At 45.1% G+C, this 27,674-nt stretch overlaps 1 protein-coding gene across 2 annotated transcripts; it reads right to left on the reverse strand.

The window, feature by feature from the left end:
- On the reverse strand, positions 1-27,674 carry LOC137545058 (cell cycle control protein 50C-like). Of its 2 annotated transcripts, XM_068266161.1 has the most exons (7): positions 27,382-27,674; positions 24,337-24,447; positions 17,832-17,942; positions 14,005-14,101; positions 9,043-9,186; positions 1,769-1,978; positions 1-884 (listed from the first exon to the last, which is right to left on the reverse strand). In XM_068266161.1, exons 1-7 carry the CDS (start codon positions 27,583-27,585, stop codon positions 685-687), a joined length of 1,077 nt encoding a protein of 358 aa, XP_068122262.1. In that variant the 5' UTR covers positions 27,586-27,674; the 3' UTR covers positions 1-684. The 2 variants fall into 2 exon arrangements, with proteins under 2 accessions (XP_068122262.1, XP_068122263.1); XM_068266162.1 differs by lacking the exon at positions 17,832-17,942.

The raw sequence follows: 27,674 nt of genomic DNA on the forward strand, positions 1-27,674 counted from the left end.
CAGAGGGTATCAAATGTCTTAGTTTTATGGTTTTATAGCAATGAACAAGAAAATGTAAACACAGACAGGATCAAACAACCATAGCCTCATGGCTGCCACATGGACAGCCCGTTAAATTATCAGTGCACTGTAGAGTTGAGTACGTGACATCTCACCACACACCCATGTAGTCGGTTAATCTAGCAGATCTCACAGACTGAAGATAATGTTACCAGAACAACTCCACCCAAAACTGCCATTTAATTGTTCTCCGGCAGTTGACAAGTCGAGTCACATGTTTGTCTCTTACATTTGGTGACTCTAGAACAGCATATGTATTTGTACGCCGCCGGTGAGCTGGCGCAAGGTGAGCCGAATGACGGCTCTCCCTGCTACCGCTCAAAGTCCCGCAGTCGCAATAAAAAGAATTTCCACTGCATCGGTCAATTCAAGGGGTTATAAGCGATCAATACTACGATCATTCATAAACAGCATTACCCCTCCCTCCATCTGCAAAAAAAAAAAAAAAAAGATAAAGACACCAATGACATTTTCTGCTATAACCCCATTGTTTCAACTGTAAGCTTGAGCTGCTTTCTTTACTGGATGCCTCTCAAATACCAAATTTTGGGTGGAGCTGAAGTCTAGTCAAGGTGTGAAAATTGTCTTCACATAATAAAGGACATTCTGGCGTCCTGCACATTTCTATCTCTTTGAAAAGGGATTCTTCTTCTTCTTTTTTTCTCTTTTTTTCAGGTGGATGGCCAGCATGATAATCGCGGTCACTATGATGGCGCCTCCGGTCACAGCATAGGCGATTCCAAGGAACATGTTCTTTCCTCCGCACCAAGCCGTTGTTGTGAGAATGATGTGTTTCTTTCCGCCAAATTTCGATACAGGAAAATCTGAGTGTGCAGGTCAAGGATACAATCCAGGCTATGTGGGTGACTACACAAATGCAGTGTAATTGTATACTCACCTGTTACGCCTGTGCAATGCGGCTGCACTTGTCTGCTTATGTGAGTGCGGCTGTGAATTTTGGCGGTGGTCAGGAGGAGAACATGGGAAGCCTCTGGGGGATCCAAATTCTTCTACCTCTAAGGTAAGTATCTACATTTTAGACCTGTGCATCTCAAAAATGTGTTTTAACTTTTATAAGTGAAAGAAAAAGGATGGAACCGTGCATTGATAATAAATAAATAGCATGTCAGTGACCAGGGTCGGATTTACCATAAGGCACTGTAGGCACATGCCTTTAGGCGCTTGATGGTGGAAAAGCAGCTCACTCCCTAGTTCCTCCCTCCTTCGCAGAGTCCCGAGCAGAGCGTAAATGAGAGGTTACTTACCATGCTCTCGGCATTCCACTAATGTGCTCTCCCTTCATTTGGGGGCACTAATAGCTACTTAATATTGAGGGTACCTCTGGCTACCTAATGCTAAAGGACACCTGTAGCTACCTATGATGGGCAAGGGAAGTATAGAAGAAGTGACTGTTGGGACAGCCAGTACACTTGCGGTGTGGTTCAGCAGGGGTTTGTAGGTTAATGGGGGGGAAGTCTAGGGTGCGAGGACGTCTGTGTCTATAGGCTCCTGTGATGTTAATCCGGGCCTGTCAGTGACCCTCTTCCCCATAGCATGGTAGAAGGAAGGTGGAACAAGCTGGTGGAAGGAACCTTTCATGTTCTCCCAAAGGCCAGAGAAGTCTTCTTAAACAATCAACTGGGAAATGTTTTCTTTATGTTTGGTTTTATGAAGCTCACTCATAAACTCTCCATCACTGAAAGGATACTATACTGGATTTCATATGTATAATTGCCAGCAGGGAGCCCATCATCGAATGGCTGCACGCGATACAGGCGTCTGTAGAGCTTCCGGAAGGACGGTAGGGCAGCCACTCTCATCCAGTTGATAAAGTCATCGTTTATGTAGCCGTTGTTATTGGGGTCCTGGGGATCGAGTTCATATGCTGGCTTCTGCCAATATGGAGGTCTGGCACTTCCTGCAAACAAAGGACAGCATATTTTATATTGTTTCAGCTCTGTAAGGGGTCAAATACAACAACTTGTCATCAGGGCCGGTTCGCCCATGAGGCGGGGTGAGGCAGGTTCCTCAGGCGGCAAAGAGCATGGGGTTGGCATCCACCTGGCCGTGGGTGTGGGGGGCCGCCGAGCTGGAGGGGGTAGCGGGCAGGAAGGGGGTATTTGGCACAGCGGTGGGGAGGGGGGGGGGTCGGACCCCCCTCCCTCACCTGGGTCCCCCGATCTGCGCTCCCCCTCTAGCTTTTAACTGCAGCAGCGAGCGTTGTAATAGGAGGCAGCGGGCGAGGATGATTCACCTCTTCCGCGTTCCAGTCTCGTCACTTCCTGCAATGCCGCCCACTGGATTGTAAGTGGACGGCATTGCAGGAAGTGACGAGACTGGAATGCGTCATCTTTGCCCGCTGCTTCCTATTACAACGCTCGCTGCTGCAGTTAAAAGCTAGAGGGGGAGCGCAGATCAGGGGACCCAGGTGAGGGAGAGGGGGTGTCCGACCCCCCTCGCCGCCACTGTGCCCAATACCTCCTTTCTGCCCGCTACCCCCTCTAGTTCGGCGGCCCCCATACCCACAGCTTGGGGGTGGGGACGGACGGCGGTTTCTAAAAAGTTTGCCTCAGGCGGCAAAAAGTCTAGAACCGGCCCTGCTTGTCATTTCATTAATCAGCAACGCAGCTCAGAAATATGTTTGAGAATTTTGAAGTTTTGACCCAGGTTTAGTAGAAAAGGTATGCAGAGAAAATAGTCCATCAAGAGGCAAACATGAAAATAGACACAGGGCCAGTGATGAGTAGGGATGATCAATGAGATCCAAAAACTTCCAAAATTCTGCAAATGTTTATGCAAATATATTCAGCTTGAAAAAGGACCAATCAAGTTAAACCTACCCGAGTTTAAATTGATTGGTCCTTTTTTAAACTGCCTACATTTGCATACAAATTTGCATAAATTAGCATCAACTCGGAAGGATTCACTTATCTTTGACCATCCCTATGCTACGTACACACATGCGACAACGATCGTTCATTGTTAACGACGAACGATCTTTTAATTGACGAAAGAACGACCGGAGTAAAGTTAGTTCTAAAAAGTGTGTAACGATCACATCGTTAGAACGAACGTTACACCACGTAAAAGCACTCAATGCGCCTGCGCATAAAATTGTAAAGTTCCCTGGAGAAAAAGTGAAATGCGCATGTCCAGCCTGGTACAAACGATCGTTTCCAACGATGTACTACTTTTGCAAACGATCGTCGTTGGTTAAAATCCGCCGAGACAGAACTTTCTTTTGTAGCGATTTGGCTCGTTCGTCGTTAGACTTAATAGTCGGTGGTTCGTTTTTTGTAACGATCGTCGTTGGTAAAGATCGGGGAACGATCGTTACAAAGGACTATAGTCGCATGTGTGTACGCACCTCTAGAGATGAGAGTTCAGCATTGCTCTGCCTGCCTTTTCTACGAGTGGTATATGTTATATGTGGAAGAAAGTTCCTTTTACATTAAAAAAAAGGCAAAAAACATGTAGCCTTAGTGGGGTGGTCCACTACACCCATCTTGAACACTTGGTACACTTAGAAGAATATTATGGTTCATAAAGTGGACCTGAACTCTTGCACGGGGCAGAAGGAAAACTGTGTGTATTTAGAGAGTTTAGCCTGTTTTATTCCCCCTCATTTGTGTCTAATCACAAGTTGTCATTTGATCTCTCAGCTGTGTCAGCTGACTGTTAGGGCAGATAAGCTCCTTTGAAATGGGCTTATCTGCCGTAGGCAGTCATGTGACACAGGGGGAGGATCAAATTACAACTAGTGATTAGACACAAATGAGGGGGAATTAGGGCTGGTGCACACCGAGCGGCTTTTTCAGCGTTTCTGCAGCCGCTTGCGGCTGCGGATACGCTTGGTCAATGTATCTCAATGGAGTGGGTCACACCAGAGCGGGAGGCGTTTTGCAGAAACGCATACTCCCGGGGTGAGGCATTTTTTGGATTGTTTCTGCCTCAATGTTAAGTATAGGAAAAACGCAAACCGCTCTGAAAAACGCTAGATCAGAGCGGTTTGCCAGGCGTTTTTTGTTACAGTAGCTGTTCAGTAACAGCTTTACTGTAACAATATCTGAAATCTACTACACCAAAACCGCTACACAAAACCGCAAAATGCTAGCTGAAACGCTACAGAAAAAGAAGAAAAAGCGTTTCAAAATCTGCTAGCATTTTGCGGATCTGCTATCGGTTTTTGGGGTGCACTAGGCCTTAGACAGGCTAAACTCTCTAAATACATACATGGTGCATTTCTCTATGTTTTCCTTGTGCCCTGTGCAAGAGTTCAGGTCCACTTTAAGACAACACAAGCGTATGTTGCAGTTCAAAAATAGTTTCAACTTTTTTTGGCACCAAAATACAAAAACTAGTTTCAATAAATCCATCAAATCAATCGATCTTCATGAATATCATAGACTAGGTCATTAATGAAGATTGATTCACACTGACCAATTCTTCATGAAGATAATATGCGATTTGGCTTTTTCTGTCTAGATGCGCCCTTCATTCTGTAGTAAAAAAGATTATCCTAAAACCTTTTACAACCATCTGGACATGGGAGAGGGGTGGAAAAAAAGGGTTGATGAATAGAGATGTCGCGAACCTCCGATTTTCCGCGGAAGGTTCGGTTCGCGTAAAAGTTTGCGAACTGCAATAGACTTCAATGGGAAGGCGAACTTTGCAAAATAGAAAAAATTATGCTGGCCACAAAAGTGATGGAAAAGATGTTTCAAGGGGTCTAACACCTGGAGGGGGGCATGGCGGAGTGGGATACACGCCCAAAGTCCCGGGGAGAAATCTGGATGTGACGCAAAGCAGCGTTTTAAGGGCAGAAATCACATTGAATGCTAAATTGCAGGCCTAAAGTGCTTTCAAACATCTTGCATGTGTATACATCAATCAGGGAGTGTGAAGTACTGCTTCACACTGACACACCAAACTCACTGTGTAACGCACCGCAAACAGCTGTTTGCGTAGTGACGGCCGTGCTGGACTGGTGTGCAACATGGCCAGAGTGCAGGCCGTGGCAGTTTTCCAGCCCATATAGTCGCCGGGCTGTGGTAGCTCAATGATAGAACAACAGTGACTGTCAAGCTGATCAAATTTGGTCTGTCCACAATGAAGCAACGACCTTATTATCTTCTTGTATGTAGGTAGTCATAGGTAGGAGTCCCAGTATAGGTAGGTAGGTAGGTAGGCATAGGTAGGAGTTCCAGTATAGGTAGGTAGGCATAGCTAGGTGTCCCAGTAGTTAGCTAGGGATAGGTAGGAGACCCAGTATAGGTAGGTAAGCATAGGTAGGAGTCCCAGTATAGGTAGGTAGGTGCCTCAGTAGTTAGCTAGGCATAGGTAGGAGACCCAGTATAGGTAGGTAAGCATAGGTAGGTGTCCCAGTAGTCAGCTAAGCATAGGTAGGAGTCCCAGTATAGGTAGGTAGGCATAGGTAGGTGTCTCAGTAGTTAGCTAGACATAGGTAGGAGACCCAGTAGTTAGCTAGGCATAGGTAGGAGTCCCAGTATAGGTAGGTAGGCATAGGTACGTCCCCTAGTATAGGTAGGTAGGTAGGTGTCCCCGTATAGGTAAGTAGGTGCCCCAGTAGTTAGGTAGGAATAGGTAGGTGTCCCAGTATAGATAGTTAGGCAGGGCCTGGCTGGCACAGTAATAACAATTACCAAGGTCCAGCTGCAACAGATAGGGCTGTATAATGTCAGTGTCAGTGAGATACACACAAAAAATAAGCACATCAGGAAAACATTAGCTCTCAAAAGAGAGCTAAGGGGTGCTATTTTAGCAATAACAATCAGCCAGGAGCAAGCCAAGAGCCTAACTAATCTTTCCTTAGGAGAAAAAATCTGCAGCAGCTCTCCCTAGTCTGTCTATTTGCAGCAGGCAGACGAGTGAGTGTCATGGCCGGCAAACCTGCCTTATATAAGGGGGGGTGGGGCTCCAGGGCTTAGTGTAGCCTGAATGGCTACAATGTGCCTGCTGACTGTGATGCAGAGGGTCAAAGTTGACCCTCATAGTGCATTATGGGGCGAATCGAACTTCTGCAAAAGTTCGCATGGTCCAGGCGAACGCGAACCACCAAAGTTCGCCTGGAACCGTTCGCCGGCGAACCGTTCGTGACATCTTTATTGATGAATATGGAAGAAAAATCTGCAAATTCAAAAGAGAAGCTGAAAATGGTGAGAAACATATAGAAGAGGAGATGTGCTGCTCAAGGGAGTTGAAACATGAAAAAGAGGGGCTGCAGTACATGAAGATTTGGGATGACTCCTGGTGGTTGCGCTTTGAACCGCCAAGATTTTGTGATGGGAGAGACCAGGAGCACAATGGTGCAGTATCGTTAGGTATATGAATAAAAACATAGTAACGAAATATACTCACAGAGGTGGGTTTCACACCTGCAACCACCGACAGAGCCTACGGGAATGTAACCGTTCCCGTTCCCAGGTCTGGTAGGCAGGTGCTGGTTGGTTGCTCTCCTTGGGCAATTGAAAAGCATAGTGTCCAATACTTTACCCCGAAGGGTTAAACTACTTTTTAAAGGAACTGTAGGAGGTGCCCTAAGAAATTCTAATCTCTGAATCATAAAATATAGGAGTACATTTGTCTTAACTCCACAAAAGAATCAACCACCTTGGTAGAAATAAATTGTAATGATGCACAAAAGACATTGGGCTTGATTCACAAAGCGGTGCTAACAGTGCTAACCCCCTTAGCACGTCTAAACGAGCTTTTCGCACGCAAAACTTTACGCGCGCACTGCACAGAGCGCAGGGTGCTCCGTGCTCATTAAAGCCTATGGGACTTAGCGCGCATAGGACTTTGCGCGTGCAAAGTTAGCGCGCGATCTGATTGAGAAATCCGGTGCTAACCTACTTAGCACCCTGGTTAGCACGTCTAAAGACTTAAGACGTGCTAAGTAGGTTAGCTCCGCTTTGTGAATCAAGCCCCATGCGTTTCATGAACACTGGCCCGCTTCCTCAGCTCAATAACAAGTGCCCAAGTCTGCAGTAGTCGCGCGAGTGGGCGAAATTGTTATTGGCCTGAGGAAGCGGGCCAGTACCCGTGAAACGCGTTGTCTTTTGTGCATCATTAAAATTTATTTCTACCAAAGTGGTTGATTCTTTTATGGAGGTAAGACAAATGTAGTCCTATATTTTGTGGTTTGGAGATTAGAATATCTTTGGGCACCTCCTACAATTCCTTATGCCTGCAGTACATGGAATAGGGGGATGCACATAGAATAGGAGGAGCTTTATAAGCAAGTTGCTCATTTAACCTCTTGAGGACCATGGTGGTAGACCCCCTAGTGACCAGCCTAATTTTTCCTTAATTGGCCACTGCAGCTTTAAGGCCAAGCTGCAGGGCCGTATACCTCTGCACACAAGTGATCCCCCCCCCCCCTTTTCTCCCCACCAACAGAGCTCTCTGTTGGTGAGGTCTGATCGCCCCCCCCTGTGTTTATTTTTTTTTTTTTATAAATATTTGTTTTGGTTTTTTTTAAATATTTTTTACTATTTTCTTTTTTTTTTTTTTTTCTAAATCCCCTCCCTCCCCCCAGCCGGCCAATCACGGCGATCGGCTGTCATAGGCTTCTGCCTATGAGAGCCGATCGCTCTCTTGTCCCCCAGAGGGACAGCCGTGTCACACGGCTGTCCCCAGTGCAGCGCTGCTGCTGATTGCAGCGCTGCACATGTAAATACACGGCGGTTCACAGTCTCCCGAGCGGCGATCGCCGCTCGGAGACTGAAGGCAGAGCTCAGCTCCGCCCACCAGGCGGGAGATGCGCGCGCAGCGTGCGCGCGATCTCCCGTAAACTGCTGCCCCAGGACTTTCCGCCAATTGGCGTTAGCTGGTCCTGGGGCTGCTGCCGCGGCCACGCCCAGTGGCGTGACGTGGGCGGCAAGCGGTTAAAACTATAACATTCAGGCACTACAGTTAGTCTAGTTTATACTTTTGCTGCTTCATAGCACCATCATTAAGGCATCTTCCTCCTATTACACAAACTTTCTTAACTCTCATAGGCCCAGTGCACACCAAAACCGCTAGCAGATCCTCAAAACACTAGAGGTTTTTTGAGCAGATTTCAGAGCGATTCTAGGCATGTATAGAGACGTTTTCTAAACATGCCTAGCGTTTTTTAGAGCGGTTTTGTGTAGCAGATTACAAATATTGATACAGTAAAAGCTGTTACTGAACAGCTTCTGTAACAAAAACGCCTGGAAAACCGCTCTGATCTAGCGTTTTCCAGAGCGGTTTGAGCTTTTCCTATACTTTACATTGAGGCAGAAACACTTCTACAAACCGCAAAAGTGCTGCAGGACCCACGTTTGCGGTTTGATAAAAAACCTCAAACCGCTGGTGTGCACCATCCCATTGAGATACATTAGCCAAGCGTTTTTCAAGGCAGAAGCAGTTTGCGGATCACTTCAAAAACCGCTCGGTGTGCACCAGGCCTAAATTTGAGTGTCCTGTAGACCTACATAGGACATGAAAGGTAACATTTCTGCAGCAGTGAAATAATTCACTAAGGCCTGGTACACACCAAAACCGCTAGCAGATCCGCAATACGCTAGTGGTTTTGGGAGCTGATTTCAGAGCGATTCTAGGTATGTTTAGAGAGGTTTTCTAAACATACCTAGCGGTTTTGGGTGCGTTTTTGTGTAGCAGATTACACATATTGTTACAGTAAAGCTGTTACTGAACAGCTACTGTAACAAAAATGCCTGGCAAACCGCTCTGAAGTAGCGTTTTTCAGAGCGGTTTGCGTTTTTCCTATACTTTACATTGAGGACAAAACGCTTCCGAAATCCGCAAACGCGCAGCAGGAGGCGCGTTTGCGGCTTGGCAAAAACCGCAAACCGCCGGTGTGCACAATCCCATTGCAATACATTAGACAAGCGTTTTTGTAGGCAGATGCGGCCGGCGGATCGCTCCAAAAACCGCTCGGTGTGCACTGGGCCTCACTGTTATACACCATATTACCTGCGAATGCTTGGACGAGGTTGTCCTTTGGTTTGGGGTTACTGAACTTCACGTTCTTGTCAGACCACCACGTGTTGCCCGTGTTCAGCAGGGGGACCGGGATACTGATGGTGGGGTTTGGATTATAAAACAGCGATATGGTGTCTGGGGAGGGAAACACAAACTTTTCAACACTGTTCAGACATTTCATAGAAAATAATTTTCTATACTGAAATTTGAATTCAGAAATAAAATCTAGCAAAGGGTCTAATCAGGCTCAGCGCACACGGAAAGCGATAGAGACAGAAACAACTTGTGAGCATAGCTCTCAACTGTCCCCTTTTTTGGAGGGACATTCCCTCTTTGGGAGCCCTGTCCCTCTGTCCCTCTTTCCTCCTCATCTGTCCCTCTTTCAGGACTTTGTCCCTTTTTCTATGTAAATATATATATATATTTATCTACTAAAAATCTTTTCTAATTTTAAAATGTTAATATGAAGGAAAATGAACCAGGATAGAAGGGATCAGTGTGGTTTAAATTATAAAACAACATACTTTTACTATGAAATCTTTATAGTATGCGTGGCTAGGGTTGTGATGGGGGCGTGGCCAGGGGTGTGGCATGGGCGTGATCAGCGGTGTGGCATGGGCGTGGCTTTAGTGTCCCTCTTTCTCACCTCAAAAAGTTGTGAGGTCTGATGTGAGGTGACGTCTATAGAAGAAAAGGAGGGCAAGACTACATATATATGAGGTCTGATTGGCCAGGGTATTTTTAGAGATCTCCAAACATCTTCAGAGGGTGGAACACAACAAGTCATGCAACATGGGAAATTTTAGCGCACCAGGCGCTGCCATAGGCCATAATGTGAATTACGGCAATATTGGCGCTCAGTCAGTAATTTGAGCGTCAAAAGATGGAGCCCAAATTAATATAAAAACAGCGTAATTCGGCCGACAGCAATAGCTGGCATCTGCATTATCTCTTACCCCTGAGTCCACAGTGGCCATTAACATCGCCAGGACTTTTGCAGGAGTAGGGTGAGCTGTTTTTCGGCTTTACCCTGCGCCACAATTTCCCAGCGCCCATGCAAACGAAACAGAGGGGATTCAACAAACCTACACCGATTGAAACATGTCGGTTATTATTTAGTAACAGCGGCAGCCCTTGTCTGAGTCATATTAAAAATAGAGCGGCATACTGAAAGATCAGTATCAGATCAGATCCGCATGGAGGGCCGGGCAGTTTAATAAACCCCGTCTTTTCCGAATGTATTTCAAACATTAAAAAAAAACCCTCTCGTTGTGAATGCTGCATGCAAGCTCAAGCGCTCAGCCTCTAGTTCAAAAACCTCTAAGCAGAGCTTACTAGGTTTTGATATGATCCAGTTAAGAGAGGCAAATCTTAACCACTTAAAGCAAACCTGAAGCAAAAAACAAAACAAAACATAAAAAACATGATATAAAGAATTGTATGTGTAGTACGGATGATGAATAGAACATTAGTAGCATAGAAAAGTCTCATATTTTTATTTTCAGTTATATAGCAGTACTGTATTTGACTCAAGTTGGGTGGAAGAGCTCAGAGAAGCTCTTTTGCATAGATAACAACTGAATTTATTTTTTTTGTTTTTTTTTTAACTCTTCCTGTACTCAAAAATGACATGAGACTTTTTTATTTGCTACTGATGTTCTATTTTGTACCTTTACTACACATACATTGGGCTAGATTCACTAAGACAAATAGCATGCCTTACCAAAGTTAGTACGCCTTATAAAAGTCAACACACCTTATCAGAGTAGCATAGCGAACTTATGCCTGCTAATTGGCAATGATGAGAGTTTAACTCGTCCTGCCCTGAGCCCCTGCGGGTTCGTAGTGCTCGCTGTGGTACTCTGATAAGGTGTGTTAACTTTGATAAGGCGTGCTATTCGTCTTAGTGAACCAAGCCCATTATCTCATGAGTTTATTGTTGCTTCATCTTTGCTCTACCAGACAATTGTATTGCATCCCATTCAGGTTTTTTGATCCTCTTATTATATACCCATCGGGAACAGCTTAGAGGGCCGGATCTGGGTAATATAGAGGCTATGGCAAGCACTTAAATTGCGTCCATCCCCCCGCCCCGGCCTCAGTCAGAGCCCACCTCCCCTCTAAAAACCGCATCCTTTCTCATTTACCTCCGCTATGGTTGCAGGTGTTTTTGGTTCTGGATATTGCAGTAGTTACTTTTTTGGGAGATATGTCTACTTATTCCCTCTCAGGCCTGGAACCCACTACAAATCGCAATTGCTAGCTTTTTGTAGGAGCGTTTTGTATGCGATTTCATGAGCGTTTTTGGTAGCGATTTTGAAAAGTGTAAGGTTTTTGCCAGCGATTAGCGCTTTTAATTCTGATTGGTCCTTTCAATTTTCATTTTTTTACAGTGTGCAGTAACTTCAAAACTCTAGCAAAATCGCTCTGTGCAGGTTTTGATGAGTGATTACGCCAGCGTTTATATACTTTACATTGTAGAAACGCTAACGCTAAATATGCTGCATGTCCTGCGTTTGCGATTTTGGTAATCGCAATCGCTCCAGTGGAATTTGGCCCATCCATTAACATTAGCTGAGCATTTTGGGAAATCACTAGCAGTTTGAATCGCTCCCTAAACGCTCAGAAAATCGCTCTAGTGGGCTCCAGCCCTCGGTCCTATTAAACTGAAGGCTCATACACACGCTCAACAAAAGTCTTTTAAATGAACAATTCTCAAACAACTTTTGTTGAAACAAACCAAAAAAGTTGTTTGCTATTGTTCAAACTAATGCTGGGAATACACAATGAGATTTTTCAGTCGATTGACTGTCCGATTTCATTTCCGATCGATTTTCCGATCGATTTTCTTATCTTTTCTTATCAATTTCCAATTAACTTCCATGAGAAATCGATCAGAAAAACGATCGTAAATAAAATCGGACATGTCGGAAATTATCTGTTGAACCATCTACCTGCTGAAACAGTTGGATTGACTTGAGCTGCACCTTATCAGTTGTTTGAACAAATAGCAAACAACTTTTTTGGTTTGTTTCAACAACAAAAGTTGTTTGATAATTCTGCATTTTAAAGACTTTTGTTGAGCGTGTGTATGAGGCTTGTGATTCTGGGCATGTTTAGAGACGTTTTCTAAACATGCCTAGGATTTTTGGAGCATTTTTTTGTAGCAGATTACAAATATTGTTACAGTAAAGCTGTTAGTGAACAGCTTCTGTAACAAAAACTCCTGGAAAACCGCTCTGATCTAGCGTTTTTCAGAGCGGTTTGAGCTTTTCCTAGAATTTACACTGAGGCAGAAACGCATCTGCAAACCGCAAAAGTGCTGCAGGACCCATGTTTGCGGTTTGCTAAAAAACTCTCTCCACAGCCAGATGTGCCCCAAGGATGATACAGCTGTGTCTTACGATGCCATAGATATGAGAGACAGCGATTGCCACACAGGAAGAATCCCCGATCATTGTACCGCTGACATGTTGCTTGCACACTCCACTCCACAAGCCAGAGGACACAGGTAGTCTTGAGCAGCGCACTCTGCACACCATGTTGCGGGCATACGGGGCCCAGACACAGCAGGGAGCCAGCTGGCAGGAGCAGAATCACTAGTGCACAATCCTTACACTCCTCTGCCAGTAACAAATCCTGCTCCACCATCTGTTCGGCTCCACTGACTCGCATATAAACCGAGGGGGTAACTTTTCAGCAAATGTGCTGAAAAATTAGGCTTATACGCGAGTCTATACAGTATATGAATTAAGAAGCCATGTTCCCCAGATAACAGAAATAATCTGATCTGAGGTCTGAATGACAGGGAGGCATAGGGGCAGGCATGGCAGCGCAGCACAGAGGCGGGCATGGCAGCACAGCACAGGGGCTGGCATGGCAGCACAGCACAGGGGCTGGCATGGCAGCACAGCACAGGGGCAGGCATGGCAGCGCAGCACAGGAGCAGGCATGGCAGTGCAGCACAGAAGCAGGCATGGCAGTGCAGCACACGGTCATGCATGGTGCCCATGGTGCTAGGGCGCCCATGGCACAAGCCATACCTGCATCCCTCTAGATTTGCCACTGCACCTTAATAGATTAGGCCCTAAATCCTGAGATTGTTTTTCACTGAGTCAGTACCAGTTGTGCAGAGTGTAGCAGTAATTATAGAACTAGCAGACTTATATGGCTTGCATACCATGGGGATGATTGACAAAGCCGTGCTAACTTGTACACAGCCGCACTATGCGCCGCATAAAACTTTACGCGCGCTATAAAAAACGTTTGCGTGCGTTCACGCGGCACAATGCATGCAAAAGTACGCGTTGTGCCGCATGAACTTGCGCAAACGTTTGCTATAGCGCATGTAAAGTTTTATGCGCAAAGCATAGGGCGGCGGTGCTATGAGTTAGCACGGCTTTGTGAATCAACCCCCATGTGACCAGGGGCATAACTAGAAATCACTGGGCACCCCTGCAAAAATTTGGATGCCCCTCTCCCTCTGGCCCACTCAGGGCCGTTTTGGGGGGCAGGAGGGGTCGCAGCATGAGGGGAGAGCATAGCCACACATCAGCGGGGAGGGGAGGCAGTCCCTCCCCTCCCTCACCTCGGGCTCTCCCCTCCAGCATTATTCATTGGCAGCAGGCGGCGGGCAGGAACACATACCTCCATCCACCGCGGAGGTCCGATCTCTAAGTGCCTCATGCGACTTCCTGTTTAAACAGGAAGTAGCGTCAGACACTTAGAGAGAGGAACCTCTGTTGCGTGGAACGCATGAAGGTCTGTGTACCTGCTGCCTGCCGCCACTGATTGATGCTGAGGGGAGAGCCCAATGTGTGGCCATGCTCTCCCCTCATGCTGCGACCCCTCATGCCCCCCAAAACGGCCCTGGGCCGCTTCCCCCCCCCCCCCCCCCGCGGGTGTAGGGGCTACAGCCCCTATTGTTATGCAACTGTATGTGACCACTCTTACCGTTAAACATGCTGTTCGCAATCGCTCCACAGGGGGCCATTGGGGTCCCATTTTTGTAAGTAGAAAACGGAGCACAATAACTTTGCTTCTGGATGCTCTGGGGAGAAATGTAACAAAATGTTCAGGATCAGAATCAAAATATTTCCAGTAGATAAAAGGAAAACGGAAGTACAAGACCTTACCACAATATGTGCCTTTATTCCAAAGCTGGATATATACAATGTGGCATAGCAGTGGGGGGTGACTAGGTCTGACAGCCGTTTCACAGTCGGCCGCTTCCTCAGAGACCGCCCCCTCAGAGACCGCTCCCTCACTGCTGACATGCCAATAACCACTGGTAAACAAGCTGGAGGGGGCACCCACATAATTTCCAGCAGATCTTTAGCAATCTCTATGGCTTAGGAAAGGGTAGCTGCTGTGCGTACCTATGAAATCGCCGCTGGGAGACTTGGGGGCAGGATAAAGCTGATATATGGCTTATCCTGCTCCTGCACAAGTCCCGGCGGTGTTAATTACTATTCCCCCTCCTGGTGGACGTGGATGTGGGGGAATTATGTAATTCCACTACCAGCTATTGCTGACGGCCAGATTACAATGTTTTAAAAGTAAGCTCTGTCTGCTGACGGTGCCGAAGTTACTCACTGTGCACCGGTATGGGCGTAATTCCTATTACGGCCTATGGTGGCGCCAGCTGCACCCAAAAACAGCGCTGCATAATATGTTTGTGCTTTATAAATGCAATAAATAAATAAATCTCCTGCGCTGTTTTAACAGCGCTCGGCTGCTATGACTCTCAGGCCTGGGACCCACTAGCAGCGCTTTTCTAAGCTTTTCTAAGTTCTTGCTAATGCAATGCTATGGGGGATTTTTTTTTTTTTTCAAATTTTTTCAAATTTTTTTTTATTGAATTTTCATTTTTGAAAGATACATTAAGGCTAACAGAATGGCCAAGTAGTATCATAACAGACAACAAAACATTGATCAAATGTCATACAGTAAAAGGGATGATAAATGTAACATTGGTCAAATATCATGCGGCAGGAGGGATGATGACATGATCATGACGTAGACAAGGGAATAATGCATAATTAGAGAACTTTATGAGAGTGTGACCCAGAGGACCATGTCCAGCTATCTGGGATCAGTATATGGATGGGGAAAGGGGGAAGTCCCAGCTTCGGGCTGGGGAAAACTGTGAACCCTAGTACCCGTCGTCCAGCGATAGACGGGCGACCCAGGGGTCGCTATGGTAAGCTCAGCTGGAGAGTGTGAGTAGAAGAGGAAGAATCAGTAGGAAGAGAGTGGAAAGGGAAAGGAGAAAGGAAAAGAGAAAAGAAAGGGAAGAGAAAGAAGAGGGCTGTCCCGCCTCATAGCCTCCTGATCAAAGAACTCTCCATGAGGGGGTGTTCTAGTTGAATCCAGGGGTCCCAGGTCTTCTCGAATTTTTTATGGGTGTCCCTCAAGATGCTAGTCAGTTTCTCATTAATCATGAAAGAATTGATTCTAGATTTCACCTCACCAATAGTGACAGAGGGTTTTTTCCAGTTTTTGGCGATTGTCATTGTAGCTGCTGAGAAAACAAATGAAGCCAATTTGTTCTGGGATGAAGTTAGCAGGTCTATTTTTTCATGTAAAGGGGCTTGCCAGGGATTTCTGGGGATGGTTACATGGAAGAGGGTTGAGAGTAGCCTATAGACTTGGCACCAGAATCTAGTGAGCCTAGGGCAGGTCCACCAAGGGGATTTTTTAAAAAAAATCACATCCCTCAAGTGGGATCGCACCCATAGCATTACACTAGCAAGAGATTTTCAAATCACAACTGCTTACAAAAGGCTTAGAAAAGTGCTGCTAGTGGGTTCCAGGACTTAGGGCTCATTCACACTAAGGGCGGTTTTGCCCTTTTTTTCAAGCGCAGGCGATCTTTCAAAATCTCCCTAAAAACGCTTGTGCAATGATTCCCTACGAGAGAGTTTACGTCTGAGCAGTTTGTTTCCGATCCGCTCAGCAAAGTGCTGCCTGTATCTTGTTTGGGGCGATTCCGCCTCAATGGAAGGTATAGGAAAAACCGCTGCTTTGTGCAGCGATTGCGTTCACGTTTTTAAGAATAAATACATTGTATTTATTATTTTCCGGGTCAAAGAGTTCACTTCCTGACTTGCGTCAGGGAGTAAATTAAAAAACCGCTCTGGAAAAGTGCTTTTAACAAAAACGCACCGCCTACCCAAGCGCCGGGGATCGTAAAAAAAAAAAATAGCGTCAAAGAACGCCCAATGCGAACGCTAATGCGTTCGGAACGCAATGTGAACAAGGCCTTACGGAGCTTTTTTAGGTTTTTTAATTATTCACTGATGTAGTTAATAATCTATGCGTTATTTTGTAAATACAGTTATTTTATAGCAAGTCATTTTGATGCAAAATCTTTCCCACAGGTGTTTAACGTCATTAAACCACAGGTTGGATTGAATTCAGCAAAAACTTAGAAATATATTAAAACAGGCCTTTATAGCCAGTAGATGCTCATTTTTCTTTGTTTTTCTTTTGGGGAGGGCACTGACTATGCACAATTGTATGCATTGTTCCTGCATGTCTTTTGGCCACTAACAATGTATTTGCCTTCTAAAACACAAAGGGCTTGATTCACAAAGCGGTGCTAACTGTTAGCACGCCTGTGAAAAGTCCCTTAGCACGTCTAAAAGACCTTTTCACGCGCTAATTTGTGCGCGAAACGCATCGCGCGCAAAGTTTTACATGCGCACTGCACAGAGTGCAGGGCGCTCCATGCGAAGTGCCCATTAAAGCCTATGGGACTTAGCGCGTATAGAACTTTGCGCGCGCAAAACTTAGCGCACGATCTGATTGAGAAATCCGGTGCTAACCTACTTAGCACCCTGGTTAGCATGTCTAAAGATTTTAGACATGCTAAGTAGGTTAGCACTGCTTTGTGAATCAAGCCCAAAGAGATTTGAGGAAAAAAAGTGTGCAGTGTGTTGATGCAATGTTATGTATTTTTGTTTACTTTAATACATTTAAATTTAAAGGGCACCTGAAGTCATAGTAACATGAAGGCTGTCATTATTTCCTTTCAAACAATGCACATTGCCTGGCTGACCTGCTGATCCTCTGTCTCCAAGACTTTTAGCCATAGATCCCGAATAAGCATGCAGGTCAGATGTTAGACTGGATTTGACACATTCTTGTTTCAGGTGTGTGATTCAGACACTACTGATGCATGAAAGAGCAGCAGCCAACTGCCAGGTAACTGGTATTGTTTACAAGGAAATAAATATGGCAGCCTCCATACCCCTCTCACGTCAGGTGTTGTTTAGGCCAGATTTACACTTTTGGCATGCATTTGCGGTACGGTGTCCCGACTCAGCACCGCAACGCACAAAACCACAAACATGACCCTGCGGCAGAGTGTGCCAAAAGGGTCATATGCATAGCGCAGAGCTAAAATCTATGAACTATTGTCCCTTTTTATCTATTTTCTGCGCTCAAAAGACATTTTCTGCCAGGAAAGTGTTTTATGGCTGTAATTCCTTACCAGTGGGTCCTTACCCGACCCAGACAGAAACTGATGTTAAACTCTTTCAGACAGAGAAAGAAAAAAAGGAACACAGCCTAGTTATTTGTGTGCTTGGCACTGTACATACACATGTCTATCTCATCATGTCACATGTCACCTCGGGTGTCCTTAAAGAGGAAGTAGGCCAGAAAAAAATCCAAATACTGTGAATAGCCTTTCAGTCAGCACAGTTCAGTTTGCTGCACGCTGATTACAGTGGTCACATGATGTCACACCCCCATGGCACGCCCACATCACTCACCTCAGCATTGGTCACATTTCTGCCAAGTAACTGGGTGTCATATTTGGATATTACGTAGCGGCGGTGATTCTGGAAAAAATTGCTGAGCTTATAATACATGTAGACATCCCCCTGGTGGAAACAAACATATCCATAGTGTAAGAATGATGAGAATTTATTAGGTAAAGCATGAAAAATAAACTAATAAACGTTTCATTTGTCCTGACTGTGGTATGTGGAGCGTAAAACTCATCCATGAGGCTATGAGGGAACGTTCTCAGGGGCTCGATGCATTGCTAAGTAACGGCCGTATTATAACACTGAAAGTTACACTGCAATGCAAAACCTATGCAAAGACTACAGTGCGTTTGTTGCGGTGCAATCTAACGTAGTGAGGCATCCCAACGTACTGCATGCAGTGTGTTTCCCGCCTAACGGACACGGTAACAGTGACAGTGAAGCATACTTTTCATTGACTGTATGCTTCACTGTATGCAATTCAACGGTCGTACAGTGAGACTTTTCCATCCCGTTGCATTCCTGTTTTTACAGGGAACGCAATTCCCACTGTGAATAAAGCCTAAAAGAGTACTGCTGTCTGACCTTTCTCTAAAGCTAGCCACAGTTATACACAGGGAATTCTTATGCTATATATTTACTCCATTTTGTGCGGCATTTACACTCTGCAATTTCTGGCTGCAGTTTTCTGAATGTATTCCTAAATAGATGTGTAGATTGTAGTTTCTCCCTATGACCTTTTCTGAGGATTTAGTTTTTGGTATATCTCTTTCCTTATGTCACTAAGGTGGCCATCTCTCACTCATTATCATTGGTTCCAGATGATGTTTATATATATAAAAAACATTGTACCGTCCTCTGTGATGTCCTTCCATGCTTTTGAGACTCAGCCTGCTTGGTTATTGCTCCCCCTGGTAAATCCGAAACCGGGAGACATCCGGATAGTTGCTATCCGGATATCTCCCAGTAAACCTGTGGGGGGGAGGGGGGGGGGGTGTAGCAACTATCTGGATGTCTCCCAGTTTTGGATTTGAGCAGCCCTAGTGGCAAGAATCTTGCCAATTGGTCTAGCAGCATAATAGGTCCCATGTGAGTGAACGAGCACCCAGAAGTGCTTTAAAAGGAAGTCTTGGTGGTGGTGGGCCCCGTTCCTCGCCGCCGAGATTACCAATGGTCCAAGAGGATGCATCTTTGATGCAAAATAATTGTCGACCGAGGGGTCTCTATGCTGGGTGCACCTGGATGGAGTGAAGTATTGCCTTTCTGTGAGAATCCGCTTAGCTGCCTGTGCAGGCAGGCAGCTTTTTGACCATTGTGTAGGTTTGCATGCTGCTGGACTCTGGAAAGAAGAGCTTCTGTCAGTTTTGCAGCTTGTGCTTGCAGAGGAATTTGCATACGTTGTCATGCAAATTGCCTGGCCACATTCATTGGAGGCGTGTACTATAAGTACTATGTCTTTCCCACAATGCTGGGCTGTTCATAAGGAGTCTTCCTGTGAAACACTCTGGAGAGTGTCAGCCATGCTCTTTGTTTGAAGATCAGCTTAGAGTAATTCCTGGAAAACTGCACTAGGCAGGTTTCCCTAGTGCAGTTAGGATTGCTTATCTGTTTGTTTGTTCTGTTGCTATTGTCCTGTCCCAGCGTTGTTCGACAGGAAATGGTTCTGATCTCTGTTCTTGGAGTATAGCTGGTACAGCGGTTGCTACCAGCTATCTCTTCTGATCTGTCTCACTTGGATCGCGCTAGCATCTTGCGCTAGCGCTGTGGATCCTTCTGTTCTGTCTCCTTGGATCGCGCTAGCCACTTTCCGCTAGTGCTGTGGATCCTTCTGTTCTGTCTCCTTGGATCGTGCTAGCCACTTTCCGCTAGTGCTGTGGATCCTTCTGTTCTGCTACTCTGTACCTGGATCGCGCTAGCCACTTTCGCTAGTGCTGTGGATCCTATCTCTCGCTTGTCTCTGTTTTCGTGTGTCTGTCTTGTCTGCTACGACCGCTTGCTGGAGGCTCGGTGAGGTAACCGTTAAGCAAGCGTTCGCGTCCTCTGTTTCATGTTTGTCTGTCGATGGTTAGTTAGGCGTGCTTGTCTCTATTGTGCTTATCACGTGGAGACCGCGCATAACCGCGTGCACTGTTGCGAATGAGTGCGGTGTTCACGGTTAGCTAGCGTTTGTTGTTTTCCGCATCTCCTCATTGTATGATTTGCTGTGCCTTTGCTATCCTCGTATTCTGTTCTGATCTGCCTTGTGTCACGTCTGGCGATCGCACCTCTCGTCGCGATCGCGTTCCTATTTCATATCTGCTGTTGTGTGTGCGCGGTCGCGGGGTGGCGACTAGATTGGCGCACACACATACAATCTGTCCCTTTGCTCGTTCTCATTCGCTTCTCTTGCGATTGCGTTCTGCGCTTCGTACAATTCCTGTCTGGCATTTGTGGAGGTACAGAGGATTGGTTCCTCTGCACTCCCCAGCGCCATCTGCCGACAGGAATTTCCCTCTACGGGTGCGTATCACCTTTTGCTGGGTGCCTGCAATTATACGCTTGTGGAGGAAATCCGCCGCGTCAGCGCACATCTGGTGCGCTGACCACGGAGAAAGTTCCACAATCGTTACACTTTCATTGTCATATCTGTTGGAAATGTTTGCTGAACGCAACAATAAACACAGAGGTGTTCTCTCGGATATAAGCCAAGGTACCCGCTTTTCCCTCAGAAACCAGGAAAAAGTTACTGACTCGTGTATAAGCCCCACCCAGTATAGCCTCCTCCACAGTAGCCAGATGTTCCCCTAGTACAAGAGTACAAGTCAGCCCCCCTCCCCATAGCCAGATGTCCCCAAAGGACGATACAGCTGTAATACAAGAAGCCACTAGATAGCATCATAGTTATTAGACACAGCAATTGCCACACAGGAAGAATCTGACACGTTGCTTGAACACTCCACTCCACAAGCCAGGGGACACAGGTAGTCTTGAGCAGTGCACTCTGCACACCATGTTGCAGGGGATAGGGGGGCACAGATTAGCAGGGTGCAAGCTGGTAAGAGCAGGATCACTGGTGCAAGATGCTTACGCTCCTCTGCCAGTAACAAAACCTGCTCCACCATCCCTTCAGCTCCACTGACTCGCATATAAGCCGAGGGGGTAACTTTTTAGCACATTTTTGTGTTGCAAAATCAGGCTTATGCGTGAGTATATAAGGTACATGAAAATGCATCTAACCGATTTTAAAGAACACATGTAAGGATAAAAACTACCCCTGGGGTGTACTTACCTCGGGAGGGGGAAGCCTCTGGATCTTAATGAGCCTTGCTCTGTCCTATTCAGCCTCCAGGATCCAGCGCTGGCATCCCCCGAGCAGCACACAGCAATATTTACCATCTGCGCTCCTGCGCAGGCGCAGTATAAGCTTCCCCTCGGCCACTGGTGGAAATAGCTGAGCCCGACTGGATGTGCTCTATGGCGCAGGCGGCTTGCGCATGTGCAGTAGAGAGGACCCGGTGAGGCTCAGCTGATCCCGCCAGAGGCCGAGGGGAACATTATACTGCGCCTGCGCGGGAGCACAGATGGTAAATATTGCTGTGTGCTGCCACCGCTACTGTGCTTGCGCTGGATCCGGGAAGGTAAATATTGCAGTCGCTACTGTGCCTGCGCTTTCGGAGGGCTACCAGCACTAGATCCCTGAGGCTGAAGAGGACGGGAAAGCCTCATTAGGATCCCGAGACTTCTCCCTCCAGAGGTTAGTGCCCCCCAGAAACACTTTTTTCATTGCAGGTTTACTTTAAATATGCATGCATTCTTCACATTCCTAATGCGAAAATTGGCAATTCCAATTGGCTTCCATCGATATGCGAATCCCATGTCCATTGCAAATGAAAATTTTACTTTCACAGCAATGAAAGTCCAATGTGGTGCCCTTGACTGACATTAGATGTGTGCCAAACATGAATTCAATCAAGGGGAGATCGGCCGATAAATATGCCATTCCCTAAACCCGTATGTGAGTGACACTATTTGACATCTATTTTGCACTGCCTATACACCCTGGTGAAAACACCCACCCAGCTACCTTCTATGAAGGCATTTATATCCCCTATGGGGATTCTAATCTAAATACATTTAATGACCTGCGTATCTACTATTGAGCAGGCCATTTTTTGTGATATTTAAATTGAACTACTTGTTGCAGATCATACATCCATATGGCCCAAGATAATTAAGCAGCAATACTGTGGGATAGCTACACCCCAGGTCATTAGCACGAGTGTGACCGTGGGGGGGATCAGCAAAGACCCCTGCAGGAGACATCTGCTTCTGACCATGTGGAGTATTAATTGCACCTGTAGTTACATGTGAGAATGTTGCTCTGAAACACTGTTTTAATAATAAAAATTGTGCAGCAAAGCCCCACAGCGATCAAAAATCCTAAGACCGCTCCGTGGGGAGTTGGTTTCAAATAAACCATTATAGTGCTAATAGGTTAAGCCGTTGTTGGCAAAGTGTGATTCCAAACATGAATTCGCAAAGTCGCAAATCACATGCAAATTGCGTTATTTGTGAAAGGGGCCATTTCAAAATTACAGTCTGCCAGGAAAAAACAAACATTATACTTGATTTTCACTAACTGTTTTAAATGACAGGTCACTCAGGTGTGAAACTGATATGTAGAGAGAGTCAATAATGCTCAAGGCATGAAGGGCTGCCCTGTGAACTTCCAGTGCTTTACTGTGTTTATAGAGATTCACTGAGATTTGGTGCTCTACAGAGAATCAGTGAGATATGATGACCCACAGAAATTCACTGAGATTTGGTGCTCTACAGCGATTCACTGAAAATGTAGTGCTCTGCAGAGATTCATTGAGATTTGATGCTCCAGAGAGGATCACTGAGATTTGTTTCTCTACAGAGGTTCACTGAGATTTGATGCCACACAGAAATTCACTGAGATTTGGTGCTCTACAGAGATTCACTAAAATTTAGTTCTCTGCAGAGATTCATTGAGATTTGGTCCTCTGCAGAGATTCATTGATATTTGATGCTCTACAGAGGTACACTGAGATTTGATGCTCCTACAGAGGATCATTGAGATTTGATGCTCTACAGAGGTTCATTGAGATTTGGTGCTCTACAGAGGTACATTGAGATTTGATGCTCTACAGAGGTACATTGAGATTTGATGCTCTACAGAGGTTCATTGAGATTTGATGCTCTACAGAGGTACATTGAGATTTGATGCTCTACAGAGGTTCGCTGAGATTTGATGCTCTACAGAGGTTCACTGAGATTTTTTGCTCTACGAGGTTCACTGAGATTTGGTCGTCTACAAAGGTTCACTGAGATTTGGTCGTCTACAGAGGTTCACTGAGATTTGATGCTCTACAAAGATTGGCTGAGCTTTGGTGCTCTACACAGATTATCACACTGCAAGAGCTTTTTCCAAGTGCTTGTGATTATAAAAGCTCCTGCAAATGTCATGCTATAGGTTTGTTTTTCACTAGAGCAATTTTATTTCATAAATCCCCCATAGCATTGCATTAGCAAGAGCTTTTCAAATCACTAGTTCTAAAAAGAAAAAAAGCTCTTGCAGTGTGAACCTGGCCTCACTGAGATTTGGTGGTCTACAGGCCTTGTTCACATTGCGTTCCATTCTCGTTTCCGTCTGCGTTTGGCAGTTTTATTTCTATTTCCAATTCCCGGCGATTACCTGCGCGCTGTGTTTTTTTTTGTGAACCGCTTTTCTAAGCGGTTTTGCTGAGCGATTACGTTTTTGTCCTGACGTCAGGAAGTGAACTCTTTGATCCGGATAAGAATAAATACAACGTAAAAACGCGAACGCAATCGCTGCACAAAGCAATTTTGTGAGCGCTTTACGTTCTCCTATACCTTCCATTGAGGCAAAATCACCCCAAAAATGGCCCATGCACCGCTTTTCTGAGTGGATCGTAAACGAACCGCTCAGATGTGAACTCTCTCATAGAAAATAATGGTGTAAGCACTTTCAGGGCGATTTTGAAAAATCGCCAGCACGATTTTGAAAAATCGCGATTTCGGCAAAACGCTCTAACGCTAGCGCTTTTGAAAGCTCTAGTGTAATAAAACCATATGGGCCCGTTCTTACTTAAGCGATTTGCGCAAATCACCACATATCGCCCCAAATCGCGAAACACAAACGCGTAGCATGCACTATTTTCAGGCGATTTCCCAGCGGTCGTGTTTCAGTGCTATAGAAGTGCTAAACGCGATCGCAGAGAAATCGCTGCACTGAAAAAAAATCGCTGCATTGAAATTGCGGAAAAATCACTCCCGCAAAACGTTTTGCGCTTCTAAGTGTGAATGGGGCCTTATAGAGTTTCTCTGAGCTTTGGTGCACTATAGAGATTCATTGAGAGTTGTTACAGAGATTCTCATAAATTAACAGAGGTGTGCTGATTGTGGGGGGGGGGGGGGGGGGGATGGAGAGGGGGAAGGGGATTGGCCAAATCTAGCAAAAATCGCGTACAGTATTTGTACTCACTTGGAGTTTGTCGTTCACATTGAAGCTCACACTACAGCTGCACGGCTTCTCAGAGTTAGATGTATTTTCTCTTAGCTTTGTGCATTCCTGACAATGTTCGGAATAAGTGACCTGTGAACAGAGAAAAGCAGGAACATAGCTAAGAGTTACGGAGCTTGGATATGGAGTTTAGTAGGGATGATCATTAACCTATTTTGGTTCCTGGACGTACAAACTACGTCCAGGAACTGCCGCGCGCTCCCGCAGCCGATCGCGCGCGTGCACGCGCGCTCCTGGCCCGCGGTTCGTTAGCCAGGCAATTAGTGAATCGGGCTATGGTGCCCGATCACTGATTCCTCTCCCCCGCTGAAAAAGCGACAGCTTCTCTCGGAAGCTTCGCTTTTTCTGGCTGTTCCCTCCCCGATGCGTCACTCTAAGCGTGTGTTACGCTTAGCGTTACGTCATGTAAACAAACTCATGGCCGCCATCTTGTGGCCAAAAAGTAAAACTACAACAAAAAGTAAAAAAATTTAAAATCAAACACACAATTACATTAAAAAACTATGGTTTACATCCCACCCTCCCAAAAATACCCAAATAAATTGTTTAATATAAAAAAAAAAAACCATTACAATAAAAAACAAACAAACATATAAATATTTACCTAAGGGTCTAAACTTTTTAAATACCAATGTAAAGATGAAATATTTCTATTTTTTTTTATTTTAAATTTGTAAATAGTGATAGATGCAAAATAGTGATAGATGCAAAACGGAAAAAATGCACCTTTATTTCCAAATAAAATACATTGTGATAGGGACATAATTTTAACGGTGTAATAACCGGGACATATGGGCAAATACAATACGTGAGTTTTAATTATGGAGGCATGTATTATTTTAAAACTATAATGGCTGATAACTGAGAAATAATTTTTTTCCGTTTTTTTCTTATTCTTCCTGTTAAAATGCATTTACAGTAAAGTGCCTCTTAGCAAAATGTACCCCCCAAAGAAAGCCTAATTGGTGGCGGAAAAAACAAGATATAGATCAATTCATTGTGATAAGTAGTGATAAAGTTATAGGCTAATCAATGGGAGGTGAACATTGCTCAAGTGAAAACGACGGAACGCAAATGGGTTAAGATGCAAATTCTTCCATATTTATGCAATTTTTTTATGCAAATGTATGCAGTTTGAAAATGGACCAATCAATTTAAACCCATTTTCAAGCTGCATATATTTACATAAAAATTTCCATAAATTTGCATCAACTCGGCAGAATTTGAATAACTTTAATCATCCCTAGTGATGAGCAGAAACTATGCCTTTGCGTAATTACGCATCGTATTTCGCAATTACGAAACGTAATCGTAATGTGAATTCCCTGGGAAAATCGTAATGAATTTCATGTGTAATTGTAATCATCTGTAATTTCGCATAATTTTTTGCATCATTTTTGCATAATGTTGTGCCTACTTTAGCATTAAACAGCAAAAACCCCAAATATGCTATTGCTACCAAAATTGCTACATATGTTAAGAAGAACAGTGGGTCAAAAGTCAAAGATTTTTTTTTTCTTTTTTTTAGAAAATCGATTTTTAAAATGCAAAGATGAATGGTATTTAAATAGTTTTTTCTGAGTTTAAAAAAACATACACAAACATACACACTAAGGGCACCGAGAGATAAAGCTTTCTGCTCTCTGCACAATTGTTCTAATGACTGCATCTATTCAGCCACTGATAAGGAATCATAGGAAGTTTTGTAGAAAAAGATTTGTAGACAGTCAGTGTGCAGCAGGTTCATGTGTACAGCGCCCTGTCCCCAGTCTCTCCATCTCCTTCCCAAGTGCTGCTGGAAGAGTCTGCAGAGCCAGTTCTGCTCCATCGGAGGACAGAGTGAGTGTAATAAGACGCTGAGGCTTTGAGCACACTCATCTGCCATTTTTTTGTATGCGTTTTCTGCATACCAGGGGCTTGATTCACTAAACCATGATCACTCAAATATCACACCTTATCAACAATATCACACCTTATCAAAGGTAACACGCCTTATCAGAGTAGCATAGCGAGCGCTAAAAACGTTTGCCTGCTAATTAGCAATGGTACTCGTCCTGCCCTGAGCCCCTGCGGGTTTGTAGCACTTGCTATGCTACTCTGATAAGGCGTGTTAACGTTGATAAGGTGTGATATCTTTGATAAGGTGTGATATTTGAGTTATCACGGGTTTAGTGTATCAAGCCCCATGTGTGTCTGTATGTGTGAAAACATGCACGTTTTATCACAGAAGCTAATGTAATTGATAGAGAAAATGCTGCAGTGCTTCACTGCTGTCTGTTGTTATCTGCATGGGGAAAACACATTCAAGTGTGCACTAGCCAATTGAATAACATTGGTTCTCAGTTTACCTGTGCAGAAAGAAAGGGGGGAGGGGGGATCCCAAGTTCCGCAGGGGTGCCCAGTGATTTCTAGTTACACCCCTGCTTGGTAAGTGTTTAATGCCCAACACCCGCACCTGGAAACACCTTAAAGGGGAACTGAAGTGAGAGTTATATGGTGGCTGCCATATTTATCTCCTTTTAAACAATACCAGTTGCCTGGCTGTCCTGCTGGTCGATTTGGCTAGAATAGTGTCTGGATCACACCAGAAACAAGCATGCAGCTAATCTTGTCAGATCTGACAATAATGTCAGAAACACCTGATCTGCTGCATGCTTGTTCAGGGGCTATGGCTAAAAGTATTAGAGGCAGAGGATCAGCAGGACAGCCAGGCAACTGGTATTGCTTAAAAGTAAATAAATATGGCAGCCTCCGTATCCCTCTCTCTTCAATTGTCCTTTAAAACACAGTCCCGTTAACCACTTAGACATGCTGGTTAGTTGAGACTTCCGGTTGCCTGTGTTCCGGATAACAGGCACTTTGCTGTAGAAAGGCAGCTAAAGGAACATGCAACGCAACTAGAACCGATAAAAGTACCACGATATAAGTTAAAACAAAAGTTATTCTTATTCACTGCCCAATACAATGAATCTGAATGAGGTTCTTCTGTAATTGTCCTACACTCACCCATATTTCTTTAACGTTGGTGGTTGCCACAATCCAGCTGACTCCCACGGCCAGGCAGAAGAGGCCGATGATGAAGAATGTGCTGATCACGGAGTCGGCCGTCAGTAGAGGTCTGGAGGCCGGCAGCCTCTGCTGCTTGAAGGCCGTGTTATCTGGACACTTGGACACGGGGAGGTCCTCTTTAGTCTTCGCCTTTTTTCCCATGGTGCAGCTCTGTTAGGGTCTGAGACTTTGTTCCTTTGGAATCAGGAGGTTATACGCCTTGTCTGGCAGCCATGGTCCATTCATACTGG

This window comes from Hyperolius riggenbachi, chromosome 2, assembly GCF_040937935.1.
Source record: "Hyperolius riggenbachi isolate aHypRig1 chromosome 2, aHypRig1.pri, whole genome shotgun sequence".
Classification (NCBI taxonomy): domain Eukaryota; kingdom Metazoa; phylum Chordata; class Amphibia; order Anura; family Hyperoliidae; genus Hyperolius; species Hyperolius riggenbachi.

Bases quoted from the DNA above. Each gene is read 5' to 3' on its own strand.
- LOC137545058 (XM_068266161.1), bottom strand. From the start codon at position 27,585: ATGGGAAAAAAGGCGAAGACTAAAGAGGACCTCCCCGTGTCCAAGTGT. The intron at 14,102-17,831 runs GTGAGTGATGTG...ATTTCTCCCCAG, and splicing joins GAAATGTGACCAATGCTGAG to AGCATCCAGAAGCAAAGTTA. The intron at 885-1,768 runs GTATCCTTTCAG...CTGCACACTCAG, and splicing joins TACATATGAAATCCAGTATA to ATTTTCCTGTATCGAAATTT.